The sequence below is a fragment of the Python bivittatus genome, unplaced genomic scaffold, assembly GCF_059951505.1.
Source record: "Python bivittatus isolate LINGU-HERP-01145 unplaced genomic scaffold, Pbiv_v1 ctg000340_np1212, whole genome shotgun sequence".
Classification (NCBI taxonomy): Eukaryota; Metazoa; Chordata; class Lepidosauria; order Squamata; family Pythonidae; genus Python; species Python bivittatus.
Window position 1 is genome coordinate 24,956,991 of NW_028277056.1, and position 11,342 is coordinate 24,968,332.

Sequence of the window (11,342 nt, forward strand, 5' to 3'; positions counted from 1 at the left end):
CTAAGTGTAGTTTAGTGTAAACAGTAAATCGTCTCAGATATTTACAAGCCAGTTCTCTGTTTCTGTTTCAGGACTCTAATTACCGGCATGGCGTCTGGTAGCATTGTAGCTTTTAATATAGATTTTAATCGCTGGCATTATGAGCATCAGAATAGATACTAAACCAGAGTGAAGAACTGAAAGCAAAGATTAAACTGAGAGCACAAGTGCTACTGAGAAAGGTATCTCTGGTGGAAAAAGAAATCTGCATTGACCTCCGTTGTACATTCCATTACACCCAGCAATAGCTGTACATTGTAGTCAGCAACCATTTTATTTTGTGTGTTTTTTCACAACTGAACACCAGCTGCTGCAGAAGCGAGCTTGTATCATGTAAATTATAATGACTTAATAGATGTTTTGGTAATTATTTCATATACTTTTGTTTACTGAGAAAAGGTAGAAGAACACATCACAAGAGACTTTTGAATATTCTGAGGAACTTGTGTCTGGCTGTTATATGGTTTGGGCCATGATCCTAGCATCCATTTCCCATTTCCAGCCTCTTTTCAAGCTGATAAATTAAAAGGAAAAAACCCTACGTTTGATACTTTGTACATCAGATGCACATCTTAACTTTAAAGGGATACTTTTGTAAAAGTAAAACCTTGTATAAAAAACAAAAACTGTTTCTTAATTTTATTGTGGAGTTACAACTTGCATGTACTTTAAGCCTGATGTCTTGAAATCACATCCACAAGTTGAACTGAACAGCTGTCCAAGGCCCAGATTGTATTTAAAGGTTGAAATGGGGTGCAAGCTGCAATGTTGCCATTGCCACTGAAACATGATCTGCATATTTCAGTCTAAAGCCACCCCTTCTAAATGAAGTTTTGCTCATTACATGAAGCATTTGGATATGAAGCCATTGTTTGCCATAGTTATGCATTATAAAAATAAAATAATTTTCCCTTAAAAATTAATAATGTGATAGACAGACAGGAGCATGGTTAAGATGCTATGCTACAATGCTTTATGATTCCCACCAAAGCAAGATTGCTAGACTTCTAGATTCATCACATTTGGCATACTATACATTGCAGGGAGAGAGCATTTAAGATTTTCTCTTCAATTCCTTGGGAATAAAGCTTGGTTAAAAGCAAACTTAGCTTCATTGGGGTTATTCTTTTAAATAATTTTAAAACTCATATGTTTAACACACATTTTCCATTGAAGGCACTTCATGTTTGACAGTACTGTAACAATGACTATCAGGATAATTTTCTGCACATTCTCCAAATCAAGTAACATACCCAGGGGTATATACACTTTTCTTCACGTTTCTTCTTTGTATATTTGGTGACTGTATTGTCATAGATGTACATATTGTGTCGGTAGGGCTATGAGGCATGTAACAGGAATGTAATTTTCTCAGAATTTACACTCACTCACAGTCATTTATTTAAAAAAGATAAAACAAGATAATGGATTCTTTGTACTGGCACTTTGGCACCAGAAACATATTATTTATTGACGTGGTTCTTATTTGTTACTCACCTTGTATTAGTAAGTTTTAGCACTAAATACCTTCTTCATTGTTGTTTGTATTTATAAGATTCTGAAATCATGGGGAATCAATGTAATGATTAAGTTATTCATCATTGGTCTGTAAGCAATATCTTGAGTTTGTAGCTTAGAATTGGGAGAATACTGAACATCTGGAAGATAAGTTCATTTCATCTCAAGATCATGGTGAAATATTTTGGCTATATAAATTCCTTAAGCTATTGTAACCATGTTTTATTGCAAAAATGTAAAATATGCCAGATGTGCGTGAGTTGGAAATCAAAAAAGAAAAATAAAATATGCAAAGAATTCATGAATTGTTTCTCATTTTATCAAACATCTGACTCAAATGTTTTTTTTAAGTAAAAAAAATACTTTATAATGATTTATAAACATTAGAAAAACTTAATTGACAATCACAGTGCCTATAAGGTTAGGTCAAGATATACAGGTGAAACTCGAAAAATTAAAATATCGTGCAAATGTTCATTTATGTCAGTAAGGCAACTCACAAGGTGAAACCAATATATGAGATAGATGCATTACATGCAAAGCGAGATATGTCAAGCCTTACTTTGGTATACTTGTGATGATTATGGCGTACAGCTTATGAAAACCCCAAATTCACAATCTCAGAAAATTAGAATATTACATGACATCAATAACACAAGGATTGGAAATAGAACAATATCGGACCTCTGCAAAGTATAAGCACGCATATGTACTCAGTACTTGGTTTGGGCCCCTTTTGCAGCAATGACTGCCACAATGCGGCGTGGCATGGATGCTATCAGCCTGTGGCACTGCTGAGGTATTATGGAAGACCAGGATGCTTCAATAGCGGCCTTCAGCTCCACTGCATTGTTCGGTCTCATGTCCCTCATCTTTCTCTTGGCAATGCCCCATAGATTCTCTATGGGGTTCAGGTCAGGCAAGTTTGCTGGCCAATCAAGCACAGTAATCCCATGGTCATTGAACCAGGTTTTGGTACTTTAGGCAGTGTGGGCAGGTGCCAAGTCCTGCTGGAAAATGAAGTCAGCATCTCCATAAAGCTCGTCTGCGGAAGGAAGCATGAAGTGCTCCAAAATCTCCTGCGTTGACCTTGGACTTAATGAAGCACAGTGGACCAACACCAGCAGATGACATGGCTCCCCAAATCAACACAACTGTGGAAACTTCACACTGGACTTCAAGCATCGTGCATTGTGTGCCTCTCCATTCTTCCTCCAGACTCTGGGTCCTTGGTTCCCAAATGAGATGCAAAAGTTGCTCTCATCAGAAAAGAGGACTTTGGACCACTGGACAACAGACCAGTTCTTTTTTTCTGTAGCCCAGGTAAGACGCTTCTGACGTTGTTTGTTGTTCAGGAGCGGCTTGACAAGAGGAATACGACATTGGAAGCCCATGTCCAGGATCCGTCTGTGTGTGGTGGCTCTTGATGCACTAACTCCAGCCTCAGTCCACTCCTTGTGAAAGTCCCCAATACTTTTGAATGGCCTTTTCCTGACAATCCTCTCCAGGCTGCGGTCATCCCTGCTGCTTGTGCACCTTTTTCTACCACACTTTTCCCTTCCACATAACCTTCTATTGATGTGCTTTGATACAGCACTTTGGGAACATCCAACTTCTTTTGCAATTACTTTTTGGGGCTTTCCCTCCTTATGGAGGGTGTCAATGATGGTTTTCTGCACAACTGTCAGGTCAGCAGTCTTTCCCATGCTTGTGATTCCTACTGAACCAGCCTGAGAGACCATTAAAGGCTCAGGAACCCTTTGCAGGTGTTATGGATTCATTAGCTGATTAGAGTGGGACACTTTGAGCCTAGAATATTGAACCTTTTCACACTATTCTAATTTTCTGAGATTGTGAATTTGGGGTTTTCATAAGCTGTACGCCATAATCATCACAGGTATACCAAAGTAAGGCTTGACATATCTCGCTTTGCATGTAATGCATCTATCTCATATATTGGTTTCACCTTGTGAGTTGCCTTACTGACATAAATGAACATTTGCACGATATTCTAATTTTTCGAGTTTCACCTGTACAACACATCCATATCTCAGTGGTTGATTTACATGCACAACGTTCCACAAACTTTTGTGCTCTAGCCATATTATACTACATTTTTATAATTCCTAATCAGCATGTTTATTGAAATTATGATATTAATTCATCTAGACAGCGTCAGGTTGGGGAAGGTTCCTTTTGCTTAAAAAAATTAGGGAGAAACTACCACTGCTAATCAGTGATTCAAATGGATAATTTATGGCAACATAAATAACCTGACCTGGGTACAGAATTTTCTATGAGCCTAACTTATAACTCAAAGTTACACTACTCATTTGAGAAGTATTTGGTGACAAGAAGGCAATTTACTGTATTTTTCCATCTATAAGAAGCCCCCATGTATAAGACCCCCACTTTTCCAACCCAAAATTAAGAAATCAATATTGTAAAGATAAAGCAGAACACATTTTTATTTAGTAATGAGGTAACATTACATGATACACTCAGTGGGAGGAGGTCCAAACTGTCTCTCTGCAACTCTATTTCCATGCTCTTTTGCATAACTGATTACATTCAATCACGAGTGAAACTGCCAATAGCTTGTCTCTGCAAACAGACTTCCTCCAATTGGTTTGTTCAGCATCAGCTGACATCAGTTACATAAGGCTCGTGATTGGAGGAAGTCTGTTTGCAGAGACAAGCTATTTCACTCATGATCGGAGGCTCGTGATAGGAGGAAGCCTGTTGCAGAGACAAAGTACGGGCAGTTTTGCAACCGTGTGGTTCTCTCCTCAGCTTACTTCCTTGCATAAGATGCTCTTCAATTTTTAGTGTAACGATTTTAGAAAAAAGTATCGTCTTATAGATGGAAAAATACAGTATTTTCAACTATTACTGAACATCAATATTTCTATAAGAACAGGTATATTAATACAGGACTTTCATTCTTTCCACTAATTCACACCAAAATCTATTGATTATGCTTTTGATATAATAGTCTGAGGAGTATAGAGATAACAATGAGAGATCACATGTCAGATGTTTTTGCCTTAAGATACCTTAAGGTGTCTGCCATGGCAAAGAAGCATATTGTAGCAATGTATCATTTCAATTTGTGGGGAAGCATGAATAATTATGATCAAACTTTTGAACTTGTAAAATAGAACACCTACCCAGCAGGTGACCGTGCAAGCTTACCTCAGTTGATCTCCAAAGCTAAGTAGATCAGACCTGATTAGTATTTAGATAGATCATCTATAGGCTAAACCAGAGATTTGAAAAAATCCCAGAAGTCAATGGCAAATCATTTCCACCCCACTATAAGAAAACTGAATCGATGCAGTCACCAAGCAGTGAGCTTAACTTGCAAGAGCCTTTTCCCCCCTTTCTCTCCCCACTTTCTTCTCCAGGGTATCTTCCATGCAAGAGAGAGAGAGAGACCTTCAGCTTGTGGCAGACAGATTCTAATTAGGCCCAGTTTACTAAAACACCTATTACAGAAGTATGTAATACAGTATCTTGCAAGTCATACATTGTAAGATTACGAATCCCTGTGAAAAATTGTTATGGAGTATGCTTGTTATTACATATTACATCAGTCCTGCTGGCCAGAAAACAGAATGTTTGAAGCAAACTCTTATGTTACAGAAATAGTATCAAAATCTCTGAGATAAGGAGACTTGATATCTTCAAGAGATGTTTCTCCTCCTGTAAGAAAACACACATAATCACACATATAGCATATAACTGAACCTCTTAACACTTTATAGGATAAAACTGAACATTATATTCAGGAATGTGTTTAAATTATGAATTGTATATTACAAAATGTAAACTTTGAGGGAATCTTGGAGATTGTGTAGTCCAGCACCCTGATCAGTAGTGAAAGCTACTAAAACAGTATCCTTGGTATATGACTGCCCAGTCTTTGTTTAAATTCCTCCAGTGAAGGAGAGTCCGTCAATTTTAACCTCCACTGATTTCCAAAGGGATGTGCTTCATGGACTCCCACTGAAGTCACTGGGACTTTGAGAAAGTGTTAAATGTTCATATATTTCATATATTTCTGTAGTCTATTTTTCATTAATTAAACAATCCAAGTTTGGTGGCCAAATTGTGCATCTCCTTTTGTCCTCTCTCAAACCTGCCGAGTAGAATCTGAGATTCACCAGAACAGTCCATTTCAATACAGATTTTGAAACCACTCCTATTAATAAAAATACCCCAAAGATTTCTCAAAGACAGAAAATTGTTTTTTCTCTATTTAGTTATTCCCATTTTTTCATCTATATTCACCATGATACTGATATTGAAAGATTTTTAGGACTATTTTATATACCATGGCACCTTGGTGCATTGGCATCCTCAGGATCACAGAATTAAAATTAATTTATAAAAACAAATGGCCAAAACCTTATGGGATGTCAGTGGTCTCATCTGAAATTCTGAGGAATAATGCCAAAATCTCTCATAAGATCTTGCTTATATGTAGAAATGCACCACGGATTACTTACAATATCTTTACAGACCATCACTGACCCATAGTCCACAGGTTAGAGGCCACTGTGCTAATCTCTAACCATATCATTGTTAGAGCAGTATATGAAGAAATCAGTCACTGGCACCAGGAAGTTGAACACATCTACTTAGATTGTGTTGGGGTAAAATGGTGTTTCAATAAAACTGTATGCAGGATGGGCAGAGTTCAATATAGTTCAATACATGCTGACTAATTACTGCCTAGAAAAATCCATGGTATGGAATAGAACAGTAATAGGCACATTATAAATTTAAGAAGTAGGCTATAGAAGTCCACAAAATTCCATACATGGAAGATACCTTCCAAATGTAATATGCATGGTCAGAAAGTATCAGTTTACCAGTAGAGAAATTGCTCCCTCCCAGCACTTCTAACCCACACTAACCCACAACAGTACCCTATTATTACTTTCTTTTCTGAGCAGGTGCATATACGTTCAAACAAGTTCTCCCTTGGGAGAAGACCCAAGCATAGTAAGAGCTGTGGAGCTCTGCATTCCCCATCCTGCAATCTTCTCCAAGCAGAGGAGCTCCTTCTGTTTCTTTCTCTTACTACTGTCATAGCCAAATAAATCCCATTTTGTTGCTTGTAGCTTCCCTTGCTTCTGTGCTTTAGTATTTAGCAATTCTATCTTTCTGCAGATATTAGTTTCTTGCTGATATATCTCTTTTGTAATTATACCCATCTTCCATTTCCTATATAAATCCCTTTTACTTCAGTCAAAAGCTTTCTATGCAACCCCAATGGTTTCCTAATCTATCTCTCACTTTTTTTATTTTTCACTGGAATTGTGTAATTGTATATCCACCTTCTTATTTTTCTGATTTTCCCATGTACACTCTATTTGTCTTGAACAGAGGATTTCTGTCCAGGGGTTCTCACCTAGTATTTCTCTAAAATGATTGAAATGGGATCTCCTGAAATCTAGTATGTATGTCTATGTTCCAAATTCCCTTTCTATAATAACTTGAACTAAAAAACAATATGGTTGCTTCTTCCTGAGGTTCCCACTGCTTCTACCTCTTTAACCAGCTGTTCCCTATTGGATAATATCAGATCTAGGAGAGCCTATCCAGTTACCTCTTCAATCTTCTAGAAAATGAAGGAAGACCACTAAGGAATTTCTGGGATCTTTCAGTCTTAGCTTAGCTGGTTACCTAAAAGATGTCTGGTCAATTGACATCTCCTTTTGTTATTCAGCCTCTCCCCTCTGAAAGTTCTGTAATCAGGTTCCGGAAGGCATTATCTTGATATTCTGCTTGACTACACAACCTATAGCATACCCAAAAATATAACTGTGTAATAATACAAGGAAGAGAAAACCATATACACTTTCACCTTAGCCCTTATGTTCAAATTCCTCAATCTCTGAACAAGTGTGCATTTCCTTTTCATATAATGCCACTTCTCCCCTTATGTATGACCTATTCCTTTTGAATAAGTTACAACCTTCAATCCTTGCATTTCAAACATGAGTTTCATTCCATCAGATTTCAGTAATGTACACCAAAATAGATTTGTCTTTCTACATTAAGATTTATGGTTCTTCCTTTTAAAAAAAAAAAATCCATGCATTTGTGTAGAAGCACTGGAAACCTTGGGTCATATAATTTTACTTCTTTCCTGTATTTACATGCTCATTACTGGTTGCCTTCACATCCTGTGTATCACTTCCAGTCCAGTTTTTCAACACTTAGTGTCACATTTTTGTGGGCTCTCTTCTCCCTCCACCACAGCATTCAGTTTAAAGCCCACTTGATCAGGATTGCAAGGAGCCTTCCAAACATATTTTCCCCAACTCTTGTGAAGTATACCGCATCTCTTGCCAGGTGTGCCTCATTTGAAAATCCATCTCACGATCAAAGAATCCAAAGTGGTCCTTTAGCACCATCTCAGCAACTAGTTGTTCGTTTCCAGTATTCCTGGGCCATAATATTCAACAAGAAGGAACAAAGAAAATGACACCAGGTCCTCCAATGCTTCCATTCTTCTACTCAGGGTTTCACAGCACCTTGCTATGTCTTCAAGGCTGTGTCTAGCCATATCATTTGTTCCCACATAGATGACAGAAAGGGATATTTGTCAGTAGGTTTAAAAAGTCTTGGGAGCCTTTTCCCGATCAAGACTGTGAGCTTCAAGGAAACAAAATGTAGACTGTCAGGCTGAAAAGCCACTGTTTTAGTACCTTTCAGTATGGAGTCCCCCAAGACTATTAACAGCCACTTCTTCCTCTTCTGGGCAGAGATAGGACTCTTCTTTTTCAAGAATCTATATTCTCTTTTTCAGTTCCTGGGGCTTGTGACAGCTGTTTTTCATCTAGAGGTCCAAATACATAGGGAGGCTCTAAAGACTATTCTGAAGCTCCAAGGAAGAAGTCTCTTCTTGACAGGGTTGATCCTTTGTGTCACATTTCCCCATCTTGGCTGACTTCTAAGTGGCTGACATCTAACTTCTGGGTTGTTTCCTGGTGTTGTTTTCTATCCACACACATTTCCTTTGTCCAGTCCTAGAATTTCTCATTTTGTCTAATAATCTGGATGTTGGACAGGTTCACCTCTATGAGCGTTTTATCAATGGATGTCTTCCCCAACATATTAGTTAGGCTGATGATACACACACACATGGGGTTTATCAATGTGGGGGAAAGTGGGCATTATAGTTAAACAACATTTAGAAGGCCACAGCCATAATCAATAAAGTGGTTTATGTAATTCTTTTCAGCACACAAACATAAGCAAATTAAAATATGATTTCAGATTATTCCCTCTGGATAGACCAATTAAGTGCTGTAGCAATTTAAATCTGTCAGAATACACTGAGAATAAAACATAGCATTTGCAAAACAAATTAAAAATAAATAAATAGGAATGTTCATTGAAGCAGCCCTAATTAGTGTTTGGAGCAATGAATCAAGGTCTCAAACATTCTAATCAACATTCACCATTGTCTCACTGTTAGCTGTGTTCCCTAACAACACATGATATATATAAAGTGATTTGGCTGTTAATTCTAGACAGAAGACCCACATAATCCTCACGCCATGAAAATCTGCATACTGAAAATGTACAGATCATTCTTAGGCACCCTATATTATGTTTAGACAAACTAGAATGCCCCTTCATAACAACCAAACATTCCTTACACCTATCATAAATCCTGTTACAGGCCACTGAACAATGCATAGTATAGCTTTTTTTTTTTTTAACTTAATGAAACATTCAACTCTCTTTCAAAATACATAATTACTGCAGGGATAACTCTTGTTTTAAATATCAAATACTTAGTTTTGTAATGTTTTACCGCAGGTAAGTGGAGATGCTACCTCAGCTTTTTGCAAAGTTTGCTTGTACAGAATATTAGCTAACAAATTCCAGATATGTAGCCTGCAGTCTAGGAGATGATTTATGAAGCTACGTATATGAGGCCTCCATTACAATTATACATGCACTCCAGTCCTAGATGAAGATATGGTAAACTGTCCATCAGTTCTAGATACTTCTGCAGGAGAAGTTGCTTGCACTTGTGTGTGTGTGTGTATGTGTGTAATGTTCATGTGTATGGTTGTTCATGGTGAGGTTCTTACATGAGGGGAGGGAGAAGCAATTTCATGTGCATCTCTAGATGGATAGGTTCTCTGAGTATAGGAAAACAAGATTGCTAATTGGTGTTCTAGCTGTGGCCTTTAATGCTACATATACCATCCTTTCTTTGCAATCCCTTGGAAATGTTTCTTTGGATGGGGATAGACATGAATTCAGAAAAGAAGGTAGGAGATGGTAAAGAGTGGTATAAATTTATCTGAACCTGACTACCTATTTCAAAATCAGTTGAGGTCAACTAGATGATGCAAGCTTAACTTTTAAATTGTAAATTAAATTTAATATAATTCTGAAAAGTCTATTTTGTAGATGGGAATAGAAAATAAATCCATGTTACAAGACAGAGGAAGATGTCTATTATTATTGTTGTCAAAATGCAAGCACAAAATGAATGTAATTATTTTAATATTGGTTACCTTATTTAATTTGGATTAAAGTTAATCAGTCTTACAAATGCCATGCCCTCATGATAGATGTTTGCAGTTGGGCTTGTCTCACTGCTTCAGAATGCCAAATCAAGCAGTAAAGTATTGCCCATCCCTTCTGGAGGATGATAGGGTTCAAATAATCCAGCATTGCCGCTTAATCAGGTCAAAAGAGTCAAAATGATGGCTGCAAGCATACGTTTGAAGCCCTGCTCCCTTTTAATCTGTGATGATGCTTCAATTGCATGTTCACAGTCATCATCTTGATTTTGATGATCCACCCTCCCCAGATCCCTCTGCAAATATATTGCACCATTTGTTGTTGTTGTTGTTCAGTTGTTAAGTCGTGTCCGACTCTTCGTGACCCCATGAACCATATCGCGCCAGGCCTTCCTGTCCCTCACTGCCTCCCTGAGTTTGCTCAGTTTCATGCTCATTGCTTCAGTGGTGCTATCTAACCATCTCATCCTCTGCCGTCCCCTTCTCCTTTTGCCTTCCATCTTTCCCAGCATCAGGGTCTTTTCCAAAGAGTCCTCTCTTCGCAATATTGCACCATACATTTTATTACATTACAGCGATGATAAATGACGCAATGGTTGTGACCAGAAGCAACTGCACAAGTATTAAAACTGTTAACAAAGTATTGTGCTATAAATTTCATGACCTCTCCAAACTCATTAAACCATTCTGTTTAATATTTAAATTAAAACTGGATATACTCCTCAGGCTTTAACGTTCAGAATATAGGGAAATTAACACTGTTCACAGATTTAACTGAGCACATTCATAAAAACTTTGACAGGCAAGCATTTTACTTGCTAATTTCTGGCTTGGTTATGATTATAAATGGGCCTGAAGTGTAATCCTTCAATAAAGGGAAGGGGAAACAGTATACCCATATTCCTTTAACCACTGTGCTTGGCAAATATTTAGACCATCTCTTTCATGAGTTTGCAGATTGCTCCAGAAACAACAGCCAAATAAAAAGCTACAGAGAAAATATATTTCAGAATTAGCTTGAAAGTAGAACGCTTAAGAGAAAACACTAAATATATAAAAGGCAGAGTTATAAAAGTGAATCAGAAAAGATATTACAGTATTTTTCCCCAAACTGCTGTTTTCTGGCCCAATATAACTTTCTGAACTATTTATGGGTGGAATCCTATAGTCATTCAGCCAAAGATAAATTGCACTGAATTTATTAACTCTGAGTCAAATTTACTC

General features: G+C 37.5%; 1 protein-coding gene across 3 annotated transcripts in view; it reads left to right on the forward strand.

Moving 5' to 3' along the window:
• Positions 1-1,852, forward strand: part of NBEA (neurobeachin) — a 441,196-nt gene extending 439,344 nt beyond the window's left edge. For all 3 annotated transcript variants that reach the window (XM_088140729.1, XM_088140730.1, XM_088140731.1), the window contains one exon: positions 72-1,852. In XM_088140729.1, the coding sequence (XP_087996855.1) occupies positions 72-162 (91 nt within the window). In that variant the 3' untranslated portion in view covers positions 163-1,852. The remainder of the gene's footprint in view (positions 1-71) is intronic.
• Positions 1,853-11,342: the final 9,490 nt, after the last annotated feature.